General features: G+C 42.2%; 1 protein-coding gene across 1 annotated transcript in view; it reads right to left on the reverse strand.

Moving 5' to 3' along the window:
• The window catches only part of EPHA6 (EPH receptor A6), an 895,964-nt gene that overhangs the window by 398,620 nt on the left and 474,149 nt on the right, over positions 1-23,195 (reverse strand). Inside the window, exon 5 of the mRNA XM_033941517.1 lies at positions 17,675-18,010. Coding sequence (XP_033797408.1) covers positions 17,675-18,010 — 336 coding nt within the window. The remainder of the gene's footprint in view (positions 1-17,674; positions 18,011-23,195) is intronic.

The raw sequence follows: 23,195 nt of genomic DNA on the forward strand, positions 1-23,195 counted from the left end.
CCTTAGGTCAAAGGTAAGGTCTAGCCTTACCTGCATATGTTCTGTTCCAGTAGGAACTTATCCAACCTTTTCTTTAATCCCTGAAGGGTGCTTTCCCCTAAAACAGCTTCCGGAAGAGCGTTCCAGATTTCTAACACTCTCTGGGTGAAGAAGAACTTCCTTACGTGTGTACGGAATCTTTTCCCTTCTAACTTTAGCGAGTGCCCTCTCGTTCTCTTCACCTTGGAGAGGGTGAACAGTCTCTCTTTCTCTACTAAGTCAATTCCCTTCAATATCTTGAATGTTTTGATTATGTTCCCTCTCAGTCTTCTCTTCTAAAGGGAGAAGAGTCCCAGTTTCTCTAGCCTCTCATTGTAAGACAACTCCCCCAGTCCCTTAACCATTTTTGTTGCTTTTCTATGGACCCTTTCGAATAGTACTATGTCCTTTTTTCATGTACGGCGACCAGTGTTGGACACAGTATTCCAGGTGGGGGCGAACCAAGGCCCGGTATAATGTCATGATAACCTTTTCAGATCTGTTTGTGATCCCCTTCTTAATCATTCCTAGCATTCTGTTTGCCCTCTTCGCCGCCGCCATGCATTGCATGGACGGTTTCATTGACTTGTCTACAAGTACTCCTAAGTCTCTTTCCTGGGGGCTCTCTCCGAGTATAGCACCGGACATCCTGTATTCGTGCATATGATTTTTGTTACCAACATGCATCACCTTGCACTTATCCACATTGAACCTCATTTGCCATTTTGTGGCCCATTCCTCAAGCTTATTTATGTCTCTTTGTAGGTCTTCGCAATCCTTCTGTGTCCTCACTACTCTGAATAACTTTGTATCATCCGCAAATTTAATTATCTCACTCGTCGTGCCAATTTCTAGGTCGTTTATAAATATGTTGAAGAGCACAGGCCCGAGTACAGTAAATGAAAAGAATACTGGCATATATGCACTCATGTTTGCACATATATGTGGAAATCCAGTTTTGTTAGTCTATAAATATCTGCATATATTTCATAACACATATTTTACAGGTGGGAGTCTGGGCCCAGTGTAGGCAGCATTCAGTTATGCATTTAACTTATAAAATGCTATAAGTTATCTTCCAAATCTATAAACGACCATGTACCAGCTCTATGACTGGTATAAGTCTTATACCTCACTGCATATGTATGCATGTGCTCTCTGATATCACTTAATCCATATGACATCATGAGCAAGCCTTGCCCACATCACCCAACCCCCCTCCAAGATCAGAAGTGCACAATATCACCTGACCTCACAAAATCACAAGCAGACCCCCTTCAACATAATCCGAAACCTCAACATCACAAGCAAGCCCCCCCCCAATCACACCCAACCTCTTTGACATCACAAGCCTGCCCATGACATCACAAACAATGTTCCCTTCCAGAAAAACCATACACATCTCTGAGTGACCACCCCCATATGATCACTATACATGGCAGCCTCCCCCAGACTTAACTCCTTGGGGTGCAAGGTCCTCAAAAACTGCATATCAGCCATAAGGCCCCCTATTTTTCATCTCTGACCAAGTCTCTGAGCTTACCAGGGGTCCTCGAAGTATAACAGGCACAATACTCACTCACTCCTGCCTTATAGACACTGGGTTTCACAATTAAATGCTGATACTGCTGGTGCTGTTATTACAGTATTATCACTAGGGGATTGGATTCCATATATGGGCAAAAGATTTGCACTATATGCAGAGGCCAAACTCTTAAAAAGAGCACTCTGGAGTAAATTCTATATATGTCGCCTACAAAGAGATGTGTTTATGTTTGTGTGTGTGTGTGTGCAGGGGGCTTTGCAGTGCAGGGTGGGGAGTCGATAAGCTTGAGGGGAGTGTGTGGGGGGGAGGGTCATCGGTAGGTGAGTCAGAAGTTCCAGGGGGTTCCGGCAGGAAGGACTGGGCATCTCTCCTGCCGGGAAACTTCACGGGGGGGATTCCTTGTCACAGCCACTCAGCTGAGGGGGATTCCCCTTCCCGTGATCAGGTGATGGCAACTCGATTCTCTAACCGGCGCCAGTTACAGAATCGGGGCGGTTAGGCATCTGTCCATTAGGGTAGATGCAATTCTGTATAGGATGCCAGTCTGCGATTCTCAGCAGCTTCTTAGGTGACTGCTGAGACCGGCATCCTATACAGAATTTTCCCCTATGAGTAGAACATTCCAGTTCTGACTTGGATGGTTCTTTCAAAAATGCCCTGTTTGTGTCAATGCAAAAATTCTTTTAAGTCCATCTGGCCCTTTGTTTTGAAAAAAACTATTTCATATTGTACAAGACAACAAAATTAGAAAGTCATTAGCATCACCATATTGGGACAGACTGAAGGTCCATCAAGCCCAGGATCCTGTTTCCCAGTCCCTTTTAGGAAGAGATTACATACCAAAGTTTTTTTTTTAATGAAGCTGCGCTAAAAAGTGGAATGCGCTATTATTAGTCCATGGGTTTCCTGCATGCTGCATTTACCCTCCCCCCCTTTTACGAAGCTGCATTAGGCTTTTTTTATCATGATAGTTGCTCCGATGCTCATGGGAATTCTATGAGCATCGGAGCTAATACCATCACAGCCGGTGATAAAAAGCCTAAGCGGCTTTGTAAAAGGAGCCCTTGGTATGGCTGCATTTTCCATGTACTGAATTAATGGCCACACACTAATTTTCTCATTTGCACGTGACCAATATCACATGAGTCCTTACTGCCACCTACTTACTTGGCAATACGGGTTCTCATGCTATCCATATGCTAATTGGTAAGCTGGAGGCAATGTAGCTGCACTAACCAATTAGTGCAGGGCATGCTTAGTCTCCACCTCCAAACACGTTAAAAAAATATAAAACTTATTGTTAGTGTATGGGTGGAACGCATTGATTTCAAAACTATTGTGTGATGCCTGAGCATATTCCGCAGTAGCATCTTTTTTTTTTTTTTTTAAACGAGGGCAGTAAGTATACGTTTGTACTTATCACAACTTAGTAAGAGGACTCTTAAATTTAAGCAACAATTTACTAGGTAATGGAGATAGAAATTTGGCCAATATTTCCATATTTCTCTATCACTTCTTTAGAGCGCCTGCACATTTTGATCAGTTATTAAGTGTTTGGTAAATACTGTATCATGAAAACTGATTGGCAATAGATTTTGAGGGTTTGAAAAATAGGGGAAGTTTGGATATATTTACTAAAATCGCACTATTGTTTTTTTAAAATGAAATGAAAATATTGGGGGGGGTACTCGTCACATCATTTTATATCATTTCCCATCTGACATGGCATTATTCAAGTAATTTTATTAAATGTAAAAGAATTTTAGCTTATGAAAAGAGTTCATGTTTTGTGTGCATGTGTGTCTAATGCCTTTGGTCAGGATGCAGCTGTTAGGCGTGGGATACACTCACACAGACAACAAGCACAAAGGGCCTGATTTTATCAGGTTTCAGGTTTATTTAAAATTTGATACTATCGCTTATAATATTTCTAAGCGGTGTACATAATAAAATTGGGGACATAGCAATACAAATTAAAACAGACAAAATTTGGACACGGACTAACCTAACACATAAGGGATAAGGGTAGAATTACAATAATTAAAGAAAAGAAAGAAAGAAATAAGGGAAATACAATTGGGAAGGCAGGAAATATGTCTGGTGCATCCTGTAAATTAGAAAAGAAAAATTCTGGATCATTGAAGGTTGAAGAGCTGAGATAGAGGTTTAGTCTTGAAAAGCATCCCTGTACAAAAAGGTTTTAAGGAGCTCTTGAATCCATCAAGAGCTGATTCTCCTCTGAGGAAAGAAAGCAAGATGTTCCATAACTGAGGTGCGTATATTGAAAAAATCTCATGACGCCTTAATGACTTTTAAGGAAGGGATTGAGAGTAGGTTATGGTCCACAGAACGCAGGGTCCTAAAGGGAGTATATGGGATTAATAGCTTATCAAGAAATGCTGGAAGATTTGACTGTCAAATTTTGAAATATAAGAGAACAATTTTATAAATTGGTGCTGAATTGGTAGCTAGTGGTCATTTCGCAAAAGGGGTGTTTTGTGGCCAAATTTATTTGAGCTAGTGATCATTTTTATCGATGCGTTCTGGATTAACTGTAATCATCTTAGTTGTTTCTGAGTGATGGCTGTATATAATGAATTGCAGTAATCCAGTTTAGAAATAATGACACCTAACAGTGCCTAACTCCTAGGCGCTTCCAGGCACAGTTTGCATTTGTATTGTGTTTAATTTTTAGTCACCTTATACAAAGCGAGGCACAAGTAAACGTCCATTATAAATATACTAACAAACATGAAAACATGGAAAAAGCAGTCTGAAGCAAAACATGAAACAGAAGGCATTTAACTATGACCATAGCCAATATTAACAGCAATCGGCCACAAGGTGTCATTTACAAAATCACACCTAGCGGCGCTTAAGTGGGCTTAGGCATCACTAGGCATCCAAGTGGTAGGCACTGTTACATTAGGCCACGGCTTTCATGACATGACACAAAACAGCACTTTATCCATGCATTCTCAAACATAATGCAATTTGTGCATTCTAATGTCAGTAATAAAACATTGCAAAAATGTGAGTCAGAGCCAAAGCCAAGGCAACAGCAGCTTATGTACTCTGTAAGGAAGAAATGGTTTACAAAGCAAATTTATTGCATCAACCTTCTACCAATGTAATTGCTTTAAAGACCCTGTAGTAAACAACAAGGGACCTCGCTTGTAATTTAGCATATCCGCCACTTTGCACATGGTCCCTAAAGGTTTCCTGCAAAGTCATGACATGGGCACTTGCAATTTGTTTCACACTGACTTGCCATGATTAATGTGGTCCTTTACTGCACTTGACTAAAAGTTTCCCCTGTATAGGCAACAAAAGTCTTTGATTACCTTATATAGTGAACAAAAGCAATACTGGTGTGTTCCCCCTCTTTTCAATGACAAACCTTTCAGAAATATTTAGGCAAAATCTCAAAAGCGGCGAGTCGTGGAGAGGTACCTTAGAAGTCAGTCAATTAAGGTCTATGGAAAAGGTTTCTAATTACAAAAGTCACGAGTTTAAACCTGCGGGTCTCTTCTATGGTAGCCAGCCTTGGAGAAGAATCAATAGAGACTCTGAGTAGAAGACCATAAAAGGTTCTAACTAATTGAAATGTGCTTGATTTACTAAGTTGAGCTCCTGAGTGACTACAGGGCACATGCTGTGCTGGGGGCTTAGGATCACAAGCAGATCTGTGTTTGAACATGGCACAAAATGAAGCGATGAGTTTATTTGTTACTTTAAAGTCTGAAATTCCATCTTAGCACTTAGAATTAACAAACATTCTAAGAGGTCAGGCTCATTCCAAAACATAGTAGATGACGGCAGATAAAGACCCGAATGGTCCATCCAGTCTGCCCAACCTGATTCAATTTAATTTTTTTTCTTCTTAGCTATTTCTGGGCAAGAATCCAAAGCTTTACCCGATACTGTGCTTGGGTTCCAACTGCCGAAATCTCTGTTAAGACTTACTTCAGCCCATCTACACCCTCCCAGCCATTGAAGCCCTCCCCTGCCCATCCTCCACCAAACGGCCATACACAGACACAGACCGTGCAAGTCTGCCCAGTAACTGGCCTAGTTCAATATTTAATATTATTTTCTGATTCTAAATCTTCTGTGTTCATCCCACGCTTCTTTGAACTCAGTCACAGTTTTACTCTCCACCACCTCTCTCGGGAGCGCATTCCAGGCATCCACCACCCTCTCCGTAAAGTAGAATTTCCTAACATTGCCCCTGAATCTACCACCCCTCAACCTCAAATTATGGCAGTACTCGACATGGCAGTACTCGAGGGAGTCCAGAGAAGAGCGACTAAACTGATACGAGGTATGGAAAATTTTTCATACGCTAACAGGTTAAAAATGCTAGGGCTGTTCTCCCTGAAAAAGGGGAGACTTAGAGGGGACATGATAGAAACCTTCAAAATCCTTAAGGGCATAGAGAAAGTGGATAAGGACAGATTCTTCAAACTGAGGGGAACCACAAGCACTAGGGGACACTCGGAGAAATTGAAAGGGGACAGGTTTAGAACTAATGCTAGGAAGTTCTTTTTTACCCAGAGGGTGGTGGACACATGGAACGCGCTTCCGGAGGATGTGATAGGCCAGAGCACTTTACAGGGGTTCAAGGAAGGTTTGGATAGGTTCCTGGAGGATAAGGGGATTGAGGGGTACAGATAAAACTAGAGGTAGGTTATAGAAGTATTCAGAAACCACTTCACAGGTCATGGACTTGATGGGCCGCCGCGGGAGCGGACCGCTGGGCGAGATGGACCTCCGGTCTGACCCAGTGGAGGCAACTTTTTATGTTCTTATGTTCTTATGTCCACTGGTTTTACCATTTTCCTTTCTCTGGAAAAGATTTTGTTCTACGTTAATACCCTTCAAGTATTTGAACGTCTGAATCATATCTCCCCTGTCTCTCCTTTCCTCTAGGGTATACATATTCAGGGCTTCCAGTCTCTCCTCATACGTCTTCTGGTGCAAGCCTCCTATCATTTTCGTCGCCCTCCTCTGGACCGCCTCAAGCCTTCTTCCAAAACATAATATTCACATTATTTGCCTGGCCTTGTAATTAACCTTACTATACCTCTAGTTCAGGAGTTCTTAACCCAATCTTCAGGACAATTCCCCCCCCCCCCGCCCCATGTCAGAATTTTAGGTTATAGCCAATATGAATATGCATGAGATAAATTTACATGGACTACCTCCATTGTCTACAAATTTATCTCATGCATATTCATTGTGGATATCTTGAAAATCAGACCGATTGGTCCCGAGGTTGAGGATGATTTAGGGTTACCAGACCCTCCCAGTTCTACCAATCCCTACCCCATTGTGCCCCAGTCTCGCCCTAGCCCCGTGCCTTCGCTGCCTGCTCTTGTTGGGCAGGAGGGCATCCACGCATGCGTGGATGCAATGCGATGACATCCCATGCATGTACGCGTGCATGTGATGTCATCGTGTGGCATGTGTGCACATGCGGATGACCTCCTGCATGATGCGATTTTGAGGAAGCTTTTCCAAACCCAGACAAAGTGCCAGGTTTTGAAAAGTTGTCTGGACTCCTGGACCTGTGCTCGAAAAGGAGGATATGTCCAGGGAAATCCGGACGTCTTGTAACACTAGGATGATTGCTGTAACAAAGTAGTATTTTCAGCTATTTTTTGCAAGAACTTATTTCTCACAACATTGGAAGTACATAGAATGGTGCTAAGACAGGCCCCGATGCACAAAAGGGTTCTCCTTGGCTGCTATTGATTATCAGTAGCAGCCACCAAGAATACTATGCTAATGCATTACAAGGTGCTTATTTGTATTCTACTGAGCACTCCATTTAATGCACACCAGGGAAATGCGTTGAACATTGTAAATAGGGTCTGAGCTGTCATAGTCTTACATCCCTGTCAGTGCCTGAGCACTGATTGGCTCAAGCACTGACAGGAAAGTAAGGCTATGACTGCCCACCCTGCTAACAAAGGCCTCGACAACCATAAAAAAAAAGGTTAAACCATCCCTCTATCCCATTAATTCCCATCCCACTGATGAGCCTCCTCCCCCCCCCCCCCCCCCCGATACTGCTGTCATCTATCCCTCCTCCTGCTTAGCAACCTCCCCCCCAAGCCATCCCTTCATGCTGCCCCTCCAAGACCCCGTGCCCATTTTAAAAAAAAGCTGCTGTTCCTGCCCCGAACAGCTGAGCGTCAGGGGATGCTCCAAAGCCACTGGCAACTTTGGGGAGTCCTGAAGCTCAGTTGATCCGGGCAGGGAGAGCAGCTTGACAGGACAAAAGAGCTGAGCATTCGCCAGGCACAGTTCCCTTACTTTTTTTACTCACGATTCTCCGCACAAATAGCATGCATATAATTTGCATGCTACTGTGCTGAGCATCGCTAGGAAAAAAAAGATTTGCTCACAACCTGTTATTTTTGACCGTGGTGTTGGAGCTTTGTGCATCTGGGCCTTAATTTTTTCAAATATTACTGCACTTTGACCTACCTCAGTGAAACTAAAGAAAGGTACAATCATTTCTCAAACAAAACAAGACTGAATCTGTACCCTTCTTCAGGAACTGTTATTTGATTCCCTAAAGTACATAAAATTTTAGAAAGTGGCAAAAATAGGAACACATTTAAACTCTCTCATACATATACACATACATGTTTTCTCAGTAACTGCATTTTGTGTGTGGCACAGTGGTTTGAGCTACAGCCTCAGCACCCTGAAGTATTGGGTTCAAATCCCATGCTGCTCCTTGTGACCCTGGGCAAGTCACTTAATCCCCCATTGCCCCAGGTACATTAGATAGAGTGTGAGCCCACAAGGACTGGCAAGAAAAAAATGCTTAAGTACCATATAAATAACAATAAATAAATATCTGCTACAGTAACTTATTTGCATTTTTTGTATAAAAGAGCCTGAGAGCTAGTCTCGACGGGTGACTCTAACAGTGGGCTGGATGGCCCAGGTTGGTTGCCCGTGGGGATACTGCTTGAAAGGGAAAAAGAGGGGGAGAAGAGGTGAGGGGGGAGGTGATTTCCCGCCAGATGGCAAGAAGTAATTGGCTGCGAGAAGGGAAGCAGGGCATGTTGGGTGAGGAGATAGTCTTCATGCCTCTGAGCAACAGTGTGCATCCCGGTCCCTTGGAGGCAACTTTCAGGTACGCCCTTACCTTTTCAGTTTGCGGGGCTTATGGTTTGGCTGGTTCTGCATGAGGCTCCTGGGGAAGCAGTCCGGGCATTGTGGGGGTAGTGTGGTGTCATTCTACGGCTCCCCGACGATGGTGGTGGCGCCTGGCCACTCTTCCTCAAGACCGTGAACTCTGGGCACTATGCAGGGCCTGTTCTATGAGTCGGGCACCAGGGGCTCTGCTCGGAGCTTTCCTCCTTGCTTGCCCGCTGGTCCTCACAGCGCGGAAGTTGGAGTGGCGTACAGGGCAGCTGGCACAGCGGGGAATACCCTGCTTCTGCGGGGTCGGATCTGGTTCTCCGGCGGTCTGCCATCGTAGCCCCAAGTGTGTCATTGACCTGGGGGAGCCGCTTTGGGGTGGGGCTCACATGCACAGTTCCGCGGTCGGCTGGGCCTGTGTCCAAGTAGCCGTTCAGCTCCGGCCTCTGGATCAGTGGGAGGGTGCGTGCGTAGGGGGAAAAGGTGTGGCTGGTATGGGAGCGTCCCTCCTGGGTCTTGGGCTTGTCTCCGGGACTGGATAAGCCCTTACCTTTTTCAGTCTGTTGGCTGCTCCGTTCTTGGGATCCCAGACTGTAAGGGTTGGTAACGGCTGCTCTTTCATGCGGGCTCTGGGCAATACATGGGGCTGACTCGGTATGTCGGGCGTCTTGGATCACTTGCACAGCGAAAGCCCGTGCTCGTGTAGGACACGTGGGTGCTCGGAGATTGAGCAGGTGGAGCGGAATGCTGGGCCTTCAGTGCAACAATAGATCCCTGGTGGCTGTAGGGTCAGGTTGCGTTCTCTGGCTTGGTTGCTGAGGCGGGCTGTTTCGGGGCGGGGCTGCGGCGCGCGGTTCCCCGGTCAGCCGACACTGTGGTGGTGCTGCTAATCGGCTATGGGTAGTGTGTCTACGTACGGGGGTGAGGTGGTTTTGGTACTACAAGCGGATGATCCCAGGTCCCGCGGTCTCCTCTGCTTGGTTCCCCCTTTTGGTGCCCTGTGAGTGGCTGGTTGCACCGGGGAGGGGGATCCTTATGTTTTCCCCATGGGCCGGTGCAGTATGACTTGTGGTTGGTGTCCTGGGAAGCTACACTGCCTCCGTGGTCGGGCAGTTCTTCCTTATGAGGGTCATGGATTTGGCCCTACAAGCTGATCCAATGTCCTGGGGTTTGCTTAGGGACCTTGGTTGGGACTTTCTGGGCCTTGGGCCTTGGCCTCTCTGGGGGTACCACGAGTTTGCCGTGGCAGCCTGGGGGTAGGGGTCTGACGGCTTGGCTGGGGTTCGGCTTCCAGGGGTCTTTGGTGCAACTCTGGGCTTGGTCGCTGCCTTCGCAGCAGCTGAGGAGCATGGTAGTTGGGTGCTCCGGTGGGGGGTGGGGGTTTCCATAGTGGGCGCTCCAGGAAAGGGGGTGTCTTGTACGGAGTGTTGGAAGGCTGCTCCTTGGTTGGTGTTGTCCTGCTTGGCCTTGCTGGTTGGACAGGGGTGGCGCCAGCGGGGTGCCATGGTGTGGAGGTATTGTGACAGTCTCGTGGGTGGACAGCCCATGGAATGTGGATGTCCTTAGGGCAGGGGGCAGGGTGTTGTCCATTGGGTACCTTCCCTTGCCGGTGGGGTCCCAGGAGTTATTTAGCTGCATTTCTTGAGACAGGGAGGGGGATTTGCGTGGGGTTACAGAATGGGGCATGAAGTGGTGAACCTTGCTTCTGGCTGGTGGCTGCTGGTCTTTCTGTTTTGTTTTCAGGGCCGGTGGTGGTTGTCTGTCGGATGCTAAGTGATGATTCTAGAGTGTGTCCTGGCCAGTGCTTCCAGCTGCCACTAACTCTGGCTTGTCAGGTGGCAAGGACCAGGGACTGAGGCGGAGTGGATCTAGCAGGTGTTGAGTGCTGGTCCCAGGGCATGTCGGAGCTGTTGCTGGGCCAGGGCTGCAGAAGGGTGACAGGGTGGTTGCTGCTGGGGGTGCCACTTCTTCTGCAGTCCAGCTTCGGAGCGAGCTGAATGGCTGCTGTTGGGGCACCAAGGCTCAATGGCACGCCCTTTGCCGGCAGGTTGCGGAACTGGGGGCTGTTCCTTGGCAGGAAAATGTGGCTCTTTGGCAGGACTAGGTGATTCTGTTGGTTTTTCTTGGGGGGGAGACCGGGCGGTGCGGGAAGCATGCTGGTGGCTGCAGCAGGTTGTGTGGCTGCTGTTGGGGTACCACCAGTCAGTGGCACCCCACCCCCGGTAGTTGGCATGCCACAGAACGGGGGGGGGGGGCTGTTCTACGGCAGTGGCTTTGGACAGGACAAGGTGATTCTGTGGTATCTTGGGGGGCAGAACTGGGGGACTGTTCTGCGGTGGTGGCTTTGGGCAAGACCAGGTGGTTCTGCGGTATCTTGGGTGGCAGAACGGGGGGGCTGTTCTGCGGAGGTGGTTTTGGGCCAGACCAGGTGGTTCTGTGGTATCTTGGGGAGCAGGACCAGATGGTCCTGTTGGTGCTATGGGGGGCAGGACCCAGTGGTGTGGGGGACACGCTGGTGGCTGGAGCGTGCTGCGTGGTCACAGAACCCACTTCTTTTGGAGGCGGTTCTCGCGGTTCTCATTCTCGGGATCCCTTAGGTCGCAGCTTTGTTTTTGGGTAGGGGGGCCTGTATGTGATGGTAATCCCGAGCTATAAGGTTTTGGCTCATCTAAAGATGAGCGGGAATTTGGTAGTCAGCTCAGTTGAGTGGCGATGCTGAGGGTCAGGTGACCCTGAAAGGGGGGGCATGGAAGTCCATGCCTACCCCCTAGGCTCATCAGGGGATGAGCAGTTAAGGGAAAATGAGCTCAGGTGAGTGAATCTGCTTTGATGCAGGTGACACGGAATGGGGCATGGAGCCACTCCCTTGGCTCTTGCTGATGTGGTAGAGTCAGGGGTATACAATTTTGATGGCACGGAATGGGGCATGAAGGTCCATGCCACTCCCTTGGCTCTTGCTGATGTGGTGGAGTCAGGGGTATACAATTTTGAGTGCTTGTCATATTGCAATGTTTTGTAGCTCGGGAGATGAAGCAATTCTTGATTGCTTATTGGTTGTCCCCAATAAACTAAGCTGCGGCCTGGTTTTACCATCAATAAAGTGTCTGTGGTTTATTTATTGTCCATGATACTGCTGTGAATATATGAGCTTTGGTAAACAAGTATAGTGAAGGGCTTTGTACTGTGGGGTGTGAAGGGCGACAACTTGGCCATTCCAGATCCACATGTTAATTCCTTTTAATGAAGACAATTTCTTTTTTTTGTGGCTTGTCATCAGTAAATTATTGCCTTAAGGAAGAGATTTAAAGGTCTCACTGAAAAAAGTGGTTCCTATTCCACAGTGGTCTTAAGTTCACAGTGAGTACATTTATTTGTACAGGTCAAGTGTGGTACAAATGATCAATGGGTATTGCCCTGTGTACCTCCATTCCTGCTGAGAACACTTGCTACTGCTGAAAATTCACAAAGTAGCACATGGAATAAAGAAAACATGTAATTTTGGAGTTTCTGTCAAGAGCTGACAATTTTTAAGAGAACATTGTGCCCCCTGGCAACACAAGCCTTCAGAAAACAGAGGTATTCATTCTTTAGCTGGGAATAATGGTGTGTTGGCTGCTCAAGAAAACAGCAGTACTGAAAAAAACCCTTAAGAAAAGAATGAGGGATTGGACGATTAAGGCTCAGAATATTACAGATTTCTGAATGTTCATCTCCTCATGCATTGTATTCACTGGGGTACAAGAAAGTGGGAAAAAAAAGCTTACTTATTTCCTAACAGCAAAAAAAAAAAAAAAAAAAGAGGCACAGTTAAAATCTTCCAGCCATCTAACGATGAATAATGGAAGAAAATGTTTCAAAGCACTTCTGCAACTAAAAACCTTTTCTTTTAAGAATTCATTTGACAGCAAACAATAGTAAAAGGATACTGTTCATTGTTCTAAGTTTCATTTTACACTTAAAGTAAAATAGTTATGGTGGACTTACGGGAGCCACGTGACCATCTCTAGAATGGACATTTAAGACCATCTCTCCTGTCTGTCTCTGACAAGTCTGCCAGCCATTACTAGGTATTTTTGTTGCTACATTTCTACTCAGATAGCTTTTCTTCATCATATCTACCTGGGTGATACCTCATTTTCTGTGCATTTGGCATCTAAGAGTTTAAAGTATGAACCACTTATTCCATGCACGTCAGTGAACAATTTGAAGGCCACATATGTTGGCGCTTAAACAAAATAGATTAGAATTTGAAGACATGGGAAACAGAATGAGAAGAAATAACATGCACTTACTTGTCCTCCTGGAACTAACTGAATGTATAAACATGATTATTTATTTACAAAAGTTTTAGCCTCAAATCTTGGGTTTAAAATTTCATCCCCCCATTAGAAATTGAGCATTCTCATGGCGTTCCCTCAAGGCCCCTATTTAGGAAAAACTATCTAAGTCTGATAGTCAAGAAGCTGCTGTGCTACTATCGATCTTTTCAAATTTTGCAAGACATAAAATAAGAAAAGATTGCTTCTATTTAATGGCTACAAATTACTATTTACTCCAGATCTCTCTAAAGCCACAGCAAAAAATAGCAGGCTCTTCTTGGACTTATACCCCAAACTAAAGACAAATGGCACACAAAATGGCTTATTCTAGTCTACAAGAATATGGATTACTTTTTGCAATACTGTGAAAAACTATGATGATCCTATGATATTAACATTTCTAAATGATCATTCAAGCAACATGGCTTAATGCTTTTCCAACTGTGACAATGATATTTGCTAATTTGCATTTAGCTGATTAAGCTCCTTTCTGAATATATCTAAAAAAAGGGGATGTTTTACTAATAGGTGATTTTAACTTGCCGGATGTTGACTGGGATATCGCTATTGCAAGGTCTTCGAGAAGTAGGAAGATCCTGTATTCTCTACAAGGAGAACTGTTCCAACAGTTGGTAATAGAACCCATGGGGGATGGGGTCATACTGGACTTAGTGCTTACAAACGGAGAAAGTGTTTCTGATGTTACAGTGGGTGATAATCTGGCATCCAGTGACCACTGCATGGCATGGTTTAATATTAAGACAGGTATAGAGAGGGCTTATTCAAAAGTAAAGGTTCTAGACTTTTAAAAAACTAACTGTTCAGATGGGGGATTACATCAAGGAATTGTCTGGATGGGAATGTCTGGAAGGAATAGAAATGCAGTGGGCAAAACTGAAAGGAGTTATTGCAATGGCGAGAAATATTTTTGTGAGTAAGAACATAAGAAAAAGTAAGAGGAAAAGAAGACCGCTTTGGTTCTCAAAAGTAGTAGCTGAGAAGGTAAGGAATAAGAGATTAGCTTTCATAAACTACAAAAGATCGCACAAAGAGGAAGACAGGCAAAAATATCTGGAAAAGTTAAGAGAGGCTGGTTGAGAAGTCAGGAAAGTGAAGATACAAATGGAAGAAAAAAATAGCTGACAGGGTAAAACAAGGAGACAAATCATTTTTTAGATATATCAGTGATAGGAAGAAGTACAAAAATGTCATTGTGAGACTCAAAAGGGAAGGGGAGGAATATGTAGAAGCTGATAAAGAAAAGGCTGAACTGCTTAACAAATATTTCTGTTCTGTGTTCACAGCTGAAGATCTGGGAGCGGGACCGCAGTAGACAAATGTGAATAGGGATGATGGAGTGGTAGACCCTGATCGATTTTCAGAGGATTGTGTTCGTGAGGAGTTGGTTAAATTAAAGTTAGACAAAGTGAAGGGGCTGGATGGTATACATCCAATGGTGCTGAAGGAACCTAGGGAAGTTCTGGTGGCTCTACTAACTGACCTTTTCAATGCTTCTCTAGAGTTGGCAGTGGTACTGGAGAACTGGAGAAGGGCGGATGTGGTCCCTCTCCATGTGTGTAAGTGTACACATGCATGTGTAATAGCTAGTATTCTCAACATTTATGTGCATAACACATTCAAATGACTGCCTAAGTTATAGACTTACCTTTTATAGTATACAAGAGGGTGTTGAAAAGTTCTCAGAACAATCAACCAACTTCCTAAATTCTGAGCGTTATTTTGCCACTGTAGCTAAAAAGAGTGTTATCTTATTTCACTAAGTGCCAATTTGCAGAAATGAAATTCTATGTTTTGACATTGTTTCAGGTCATTGATTGAACCATATCCACATCATTCTGTTCTTGGTTGGGCTGAGAATTTTTCAGCACCCCCTCGTAATACAATTACATTTTTTTCTTCCTCAATTCTAAACTTAGGCATGAGGGACTCAGTAGGAAGAAATGTGGTACAAATGTCCTGGTAGAGTGTCAGAGATTTGGGGGTTATGTGTGTGAGAATGGTATAGTATGCATATTTGGAGAATGTAGGTTTGCATCTGTCTGTGTGTATATGTAGTGGAGGGAGAGAAGTGTTACAGCTTACCTACCCTCATGAGCACTTTCTTACATAAGAAGCATGTGTTTCCTCCTCCACTTTTCAGCCAATATAAGCCACATTCTGGTTATGAAACTTGCTCTGATTGGTTCTCTGAAGATATTTAAACCTTTCTGCCCTACCCTTTGATATGGATTCCTAGGTACACTACTGCTTTATTTTCTGTTACTGACCTTTGCTCATTTATCATTTCAAAATCTGTTCTGCCAACCTGGACTAGTCCCTGATTGCCTGTCAGTTCTGTACTGTTCTTGATTCATTATTGGTGCTATTGCTTGTCCAAAAATGCTCCCAATTCTGTACTCCAGCCTCATATTATTTGGATGCTGTTGACTAATACTAAACTCTGAACAGAATACCCTGAGCTCATGCTTCAAAACCTTACAATTTCTGAGTATCAGAGGGTTCAACCTGCAAGGAAAAAAGACTGTAATGGACAGGCAAAACTTAAACCAAGAGATTCTTGGTGCTTCCCAAAGAGTTGTCAGAAAAATAGCTCTACGAATATTATTGTTTAACAAAGTGGGTTGCGTATAAACTACTCAAATAAAATATGAAACACAAAAAAATTTAGTGAGAAGACCTCAGTGTAGATTGAAAAGTCAGACAAACGTAAAAACATTTAATATTTCAAACTGTGTATGAGACAAAGCTCAATACACTGCACCATCACAGAGTCTTCCTTTGGTCATATAATGTGAATAGTGCAAACACACATAATAAATCATAATAAAGAGTGAAAAAATGTGCAATCCAATTTGAAAAAACAATGACTGCGCAACCCTACCAAATTCAAGGAAAGGACTTATCTCAGTTTAAAGAACCAGTTAACAAACCGTGAGACCTCCAGGAAAAGCTAATTGGCTGTTTCAGTTCATATTGCTGTCCATCTGCAAAAGGCAATGGTGGTTCAACTGAGCTTCAGTTTCGGATAAGAATCCTTCATCAAGAACCTCCTTTTGCTGCAACGTAAAATGCCAGGCCGAGTAGCAGTTTCTGTCCCAGCTTCTAAAAGAATTACATTGCAGCAAAAGGAGGTTCCTGATGAAGGATTCTTGTCTGAAACTGTAGCTCAGATGAACCACCATTGCCAAAACAATTGGAATGGATCTTGGTGCTATGCACTATTCTATAAATGACATCCAGTGCAGAGTGCTGCTTATAGAATAGCGCTCAGCATACATTTTTTGACACCAAAATTTGGGATAGGCACATGAGATCTCTGAGAGAGAGAAAGAGATAATGGTTACTGCGGATGGGCCATTTGACCTTTATCTGCCGTCATGTTTCTATGTTTCTAAATATTACTACATTATTATAAATACCATGCTAAGCAGACTGGACGGAACATTGTATCTTTATTTATTGTCATTTACAATGATCCTATCTGTACAGGGATGGGGACAATAATCAGCCCACAATTAATGTGGTTAAATAGGAATTTATTTATGTAAAGCACTCTGATTATTCCTCCCTAACCTCCCCTTTTACTAAGCCATGGTAGAGGTTACTACTGCAGCCTGGAACACTAATGCTCCGATGCTGCTCGGCCGCTCATAGAATTCCTATGAGTGTCACGGCAGCATTGGACCATTTAGCACTCTGGACCGAGGTAGAAACCTCTACCATAGCTTAGTAAAAGAAGGCCTCAATGAGAAGAGCATTTACTCTTACCGGTAACTCTCAAATTTTATTATGTGTGAAAAGAAAGTTATGTTGTAATAATAAAGGGGGTCTTTTTTTAAGAACCGCGCCGATTTAGCGCGTGCTAAATGCTAACACACCCATTATAGTCTATGGACATATAAGTATTTAGCACACGCTAATATTTAGCATGTTCTAAATCGGCTAGTGCGCCTTAGTAAAAGATCACCAAAATGTTAATTTAAAAAAATGAAAAAATGTAGAAAGAAAATTTTATTAACGTTTTCCTAAATTACTTAAGAGCTCTTGTAGATGCATAGAAGTCATGCATCGATCCAGCAACAATTCTTTATTGAAATTTCCTGCAGTCCTAATAGATACTGAAAAAAGAGAGAATGTTCTCTCTGCATATACACAGTTCCTTCAGGGAGTGGAGACAAATTATATGTGCACTTCTGGCAAAAGCAATATTCTGCCTGCTTCCATATTTTGTTCTTATCATAAGAAATGCTAAGGAAAGCATACTTTTGAAAACAGAGCCTTATCTTTTTCAGAGTGCGTTTAGTGCTTTAAGTTTCATTTTTATAACTTTGGCATAAAAAAAAAATAGTTTTATCTTGGATCACAACTTAGTGACAGTTTAAATATTAAAACCTTTTGAGAAACGAAAGCACTGTTAGAATTTTTTTCATATGCTCTGTAAAACAGGCCTTAAATCTGGGTTGGACTGCTATAAAATATAAAACAATATAAATTACTTCCTTCTACTGCTTGTTTTCAATCTTGTTGAACCCATTTTGTCTAGGTCTCCCACTGCTAATTATAGATCATATTAATAAATCAAAGATGTAGCTAATACAAGCCTTACCTTCCTGATCCGTGGTAACTGTGATGGCCGCAAACTGCTTAGGAGAGAAACTCAGTTCTGAGACTCCATTCATGGCTTCAATTTCAAAGGTATAGTTTGCATGAGCCACAAAATCAAGTACAGTCACGGATGAGTTTGTTAGACCTGTGGGTCGAGGGATGAAGCGAATTCCTCCACCACATAGCTCGCATTGGCTAGGATCTGATCCACACTTCTTGCAGATCACACTGTAGGTGAGATCTTTTCTCCCTCCCATATCACTTGGTGGGCTCCATTCCAAAAAGAGGGCTGTTTCATTAATGTTAACATTTGCATTCCTTGGGGCTGAAGGGGGCTCTGATAGAAAAGGAAGACGAGAAAGAGAAAAATATCAATCAGTGAGTGATGGATATAGAATAACAATGCTGAATTTATAGGCCAAGGTAAAGTACTGTTAAGATACCAAAGTTACTCTTCCTTCAACATTTCTAGAGAGTTTTAGAACAAAATGAAAGTCTGAGATACAGTAAAATCCAATGTCTTAGGTAAGTGCTTTTCAACCCTCTCCTAGAGGCAACTCCTGCCAGTTGGACTTTTAGGATTACCAAAATGAAAATGCATGAGAGAAATCTGTATACTTTGGAGACCCTTTGTATGGAAATCTCATGCATATTCATGGTAGTAAACCTGAAAATCTAACTAAGGACCTCTTTTACAAAGCCACGATAGCAAGGCTGAAACAGTAAATGTACTGAAGCCCATTCAATTCCTAAGGGCTTTGGTGCATTTCATGTAGCAGCATCACTACCATGGCTTTGTAAAATAGGGCCCTAAGTTTGTCTTCTGGAGAGGGTTGAGAAGCACTGCCCTATGTTGACTTCATAATCTTTAAAATGATCAATATTTTGTGAAAATCCATCAAAGCTTATTTTACAAGCCTCAGATAGATCCAAAGCATTGATGCAACTGAAAGATCATAGATGTAACAAAACGTTAAGCACTGTAATAACTCTAGAGGGTAATTGCTTTCTAATTATATCAAATTCTGTTTATTGTTGTTTGCCTGATGAAAGAATGACTTATAAATTGACTGTCATATAAATGATAACCATAATTACATCAGCAGGAGGTAACTTTAGTAGCTTCAATCTGATTCTACTAAATAATTTTGTCTTTATGCTTTTAAAATTTAGGATAATCTAGATTTAATTGTAGTAGAAAGATGTAGATACTCTGTTGACTAAAATTCACATTCGATAGGCTCATGACCTCTGTGTCGCATCAGCTTTTACATAAAGACCCTTTATTAGTTTTGACCTCTGACTAAAAGGGATGACTATTGTCTACTGATTGTAGCTTGAATTGAAAACTAACTGCAATTCAATTTAGGTAGCACCTAAGTGAATTGAAATTAAGCTCCAATTCAACAACATAATCAGTATCAAATATCCGTTAGCTTTTAGGACCTATGTGATCTGGAAAGCTCATTAACACTATTATCTTTTGTTGTTCGAATGAGAAATATCACAAGGGCTCCATATATTCTCAAGCAATAAATTGAATGTAGCTACATTGTTTGCTTAGTAGTACTTCACCAATGAATTGAATACATTTTAGGTGTATCTTTCTGTACTTATCTAACCGATATTGATATAATAATTTTATACAGCATAGAGTATTATGACAAGTATAAAATATTTGTAATATAACTTTTGGGAACCTATTGTTTTATTCAATAATTATGCCAAAGGTGCAAGATAATGTAGAAAGAAATGAGAAGCAATATAAATATAAATACAGTATATGTGTTTGTGTGTGTGTGTATATAAATAAAATATGTTGTGAATATGCCACATACTTGTTTATTTTTTCTGAGCTCTGCACATGTAGTTTTCTTGTTAATATATGATAGCAAGTCTATGTTTTTTTTCATAATTTACTAGATATGTTTTGTCTGGCCTACTGATGTTGACCTTTGTCAACTTCATTAGACTCTCCTTTTCTGTTTACTACTTTACATGCTCTAAAGGGTAGGGGACTCTATTCATTTTGAGGACCTCTATATTCATTCTACTTTATGCTACATATCTCTGCTGGTTGAAGTTCTGTTCTTTTGCCTACTAGACCCTCAACCTCAGCTCTTTTTCTTGGCTTACTAGCCCCCTTCAGTATCCCAGGTCTCTGTTCAAACTCTTTGATTTATTTCAATTTACCTATTGGTCTCCTCTATCCTTATCCTTTTGGAGAACTTTAATCTCCATATCCTAGTGGCACCCACTTACAAGACTTCATGACTGTCATAGTTCAACCTCTTACTATCCCTACTTACATTTGCTGACCACAATCTGGATCTCCTCATTACCTCTACAAAGTTTGTCTCTTTGGTTATTTCCATTAAGTGAACTGCTGTCTCTTGTCTTATTTTGTTTTTTCCTATGATCTTTTAAATTGGCCCCACATGTTCATACTCACTCCCCTAAAAAATTCAGAATTGATAACTGAAACAGATTCTTCCATACTACATTATGATGCTTTCCTAGAAAATCATGTCTTCCTCCCTTTGTCAAGCCAGGTCTATACCTTAACACAATACTTTGCAAATTGCATTGGACATGGTCGCTCCTTTGCAGAAGCTCTCCCTGCAAATCAAGCAGGCCCATCCTTGGTTCTACCAGGTCTACATTTGATGAAGAAATAACTCTGTAAACTTGAAACACTGCTGGTACAAATCCTACTCTGGCTTCCCATCTAGCTCATTTTTAAAAAGCTAACCAGTATTTATCAATGAAGTATCACCAAGGTAAAACAGGAATATTTCATCTCATTATTGAATTGGGATCAAAACCCTATTTTGGTTAATTAGTAAACTAAACACCCCCTCATCTGCTCCACTTGTATCTTTAAACCTTACTAGATTTTCTTCGGTAGACAATCTTCTTGCCTCATTGCTTCCATTGCCTTATGTTTCCTGTGATTCTGTCTCTTTTCATGATCTTCCTACCACTGATCTGGAGCTGCTTATGTTTATTATCAAAGCTTGATATACTGAATTATCTATCTGGGAGATCAATGCAGTACCTGAAGAAATATCTCATCTTAATGATAATGGGTTTTCCTCATTTGACCTGCCAAATTCCATTCAGATTCAGAAAAGTTTCTTCTATGTACTCTTCTACTGCCTTCACAGATCACCTCCCTACTCACCTGCTTAAGAAATTTATATCTCCATTCCTTTCTTATATATATTCCATAGTTCCTACTAGTCTTAGGAATGGTTTATTTCTTTCTAATCTAATCTAAATTGTCATTTCAAACCTGCTTAATCCCTAAGAAGGTCCAAAGCTGCTAACCTTGGCACTCGCACTGGCATCATGCAGGAAATAAATTTACCAATGATTACTTAAATTACTTAGACATCACACTTTTAATGGAGAACACTTGGCCACAGCTCATTTATTAACATAAAACATCAATATAATTCATATTATAATATAATACACTTTAAATTCATCTTGACTACCAGTTAGTCCTTAACTTATCCCCAACACTTGTACATCTCCAAGGCCAGTCGGTGATGACCTAGCCCCAATATCCAGTATTATTTTTTTTAAACAATCACATAACATACTTAATTAAAGTGAGCCTTGCAGTAATGCCAAAAACTCACCTCGACTCCCAGTGATGTCACATCTGAGCCTAATCACTTCCTTCAAAACAAATTCACTTACATCTCCAACTTTATTCCCTCTCACCTATTTGGTTGCCTGGGTTACTGACCTCCTATATCCTCCAAAATGGTTATAGCCAAAGTTATCACCGCTCCCCCTGCCACACACACAAAGCTATGGCCATGGAACTCTAAAGGCAAAGCATTAAGCAAATCTTGAATTGTAATCAAAAATATATGTAGATCAATTTCTGAAAGATGAACACCATCTGAATGATACAAACCAGAAAAATCAGAAGTTACTAAATCATGTGGTAACACCAAACCCCCATACTACCCATACACCTAGACATATCAGCATTCACTCTCTTTTTCAAACGTTCAATAGCCTTTAATTTCTCAGCACCCTGTCATGCTAAACATTGAATAATATGGACCAAACCACTTTAGTACAAGGAAATTGACAATGAATAATCATCAAATACCACGTCATCCTACAAATTAATTGCACTCCTTTTATCCTACACAAATCATTACCCCCAAGATAGATAACAATAACATCAAAGTAAAAAACAACAACAACCCACTGAGCAACCATCAATGTGGGAATCAGTTGCTCCCATAGCACTTCCTGTTGTTTCAGCCACTGAATAGTCCAGACTGACTATGGAAAAAACAGTTTGTTCAACCAAACTCAAACAGACAATTGCATATGAATAAACTAGTGCAGATTAAACTTCTATTACCAGACCTCAAACACCCAAGACACTACTTATTTCATTTCATGTCCTTTCTGGGTTGACATGTTCATCGTTGGTCTGGTTTTATTAATTTTAGTGCAGGTAAGACCCAAATTAACCTATGTAGTGCTTTAGTTAAATTATTGAGAAGAACACGTGGAGGGGCATAATCGAAAGGGACGTCTAAGTCCATTTACGTCCAACTCGCAAGTCATCCAAAGTAAAAAACAGCCTAAGACACATTTTTGAAAAATACATCCAAAATTTTTTTGGTTTCGAAAATCGTCTAATTATACATCCTGCCGATCTGATCATCCAAGCCGCTAAATCGTCTATCTTTATACCACATTTTCTTCCAACTTTTCGTCCAAGTCCAAAACACCTAGAACAAGCCCTGTTGGACGTGGGAGGGGTCTGCAAAGTGATGGACTGCACACCCAGACATGCCACCTAAATAGTGGGGTACCTTATAGGACACTGCTGTGAACTTCACAAAAAGGGTGCCATGTGTTCTCCTCCCTATAGGTTATGGTGAGCCCCCCCAAATCACCTCCAGAATCCCCTAGACCTACTTATCTACCACCCCAATTGCCCTTAAGGCTGCAGGAGCCACTTATATGCCAGTAAAAAAGGGTTTTGGGGGTGGCTCTCCCCTCTCTCCCACACTTTTCAACCTATTCATTGCTTCCCTAGGCAGCACCCTAGATGCCCTAAACATAACTTCATTCAGCTATGCGGACGACATAACCATCCTCCTTCCATTCGACATCCACGACCCCATCTCCACAGGACACCTGAAAACTACAATGGAAACAGTAGAAAAATGGATGACAAATCATAAGTTGAAGCTGAACACGGACAAAACTAAATTCCTACTACTAGAGAAGGACAAAAAAACCATCCCTAACAGAACTGGAAGTAAACTCAATCAAGTACCCAATACAGAGTTCCCTCAAAATCCTGGGAATACAACTAGACAGATGCTGCACTATGCAAACACAAATCCATAAAATCATCCAAAAAGCATTCTTCACAATGCGAAATCTGAGAAAAATAAGAAAATTCTTTAATAAAGACCAATTCAGAATCATTGTCCAATCCCTCGTGCTAAGTATGGTAGACTACTGCAACAGCC

Source organism: Geotrypetes seraphini, chromosome 4 (genome assembly GCF_902459505.1).
Source record: "Geotrypetes seraphini chromosome 4, aGeoSer1.1, whole genome shotgun sequence".
NCBI classification, from domain to species: Eukaryota; Metazoa; Chordata; class Amphibia; order Gymnophiona; family Dermophiidae; genus Geotrypetes; species Geotrypetes seraphini.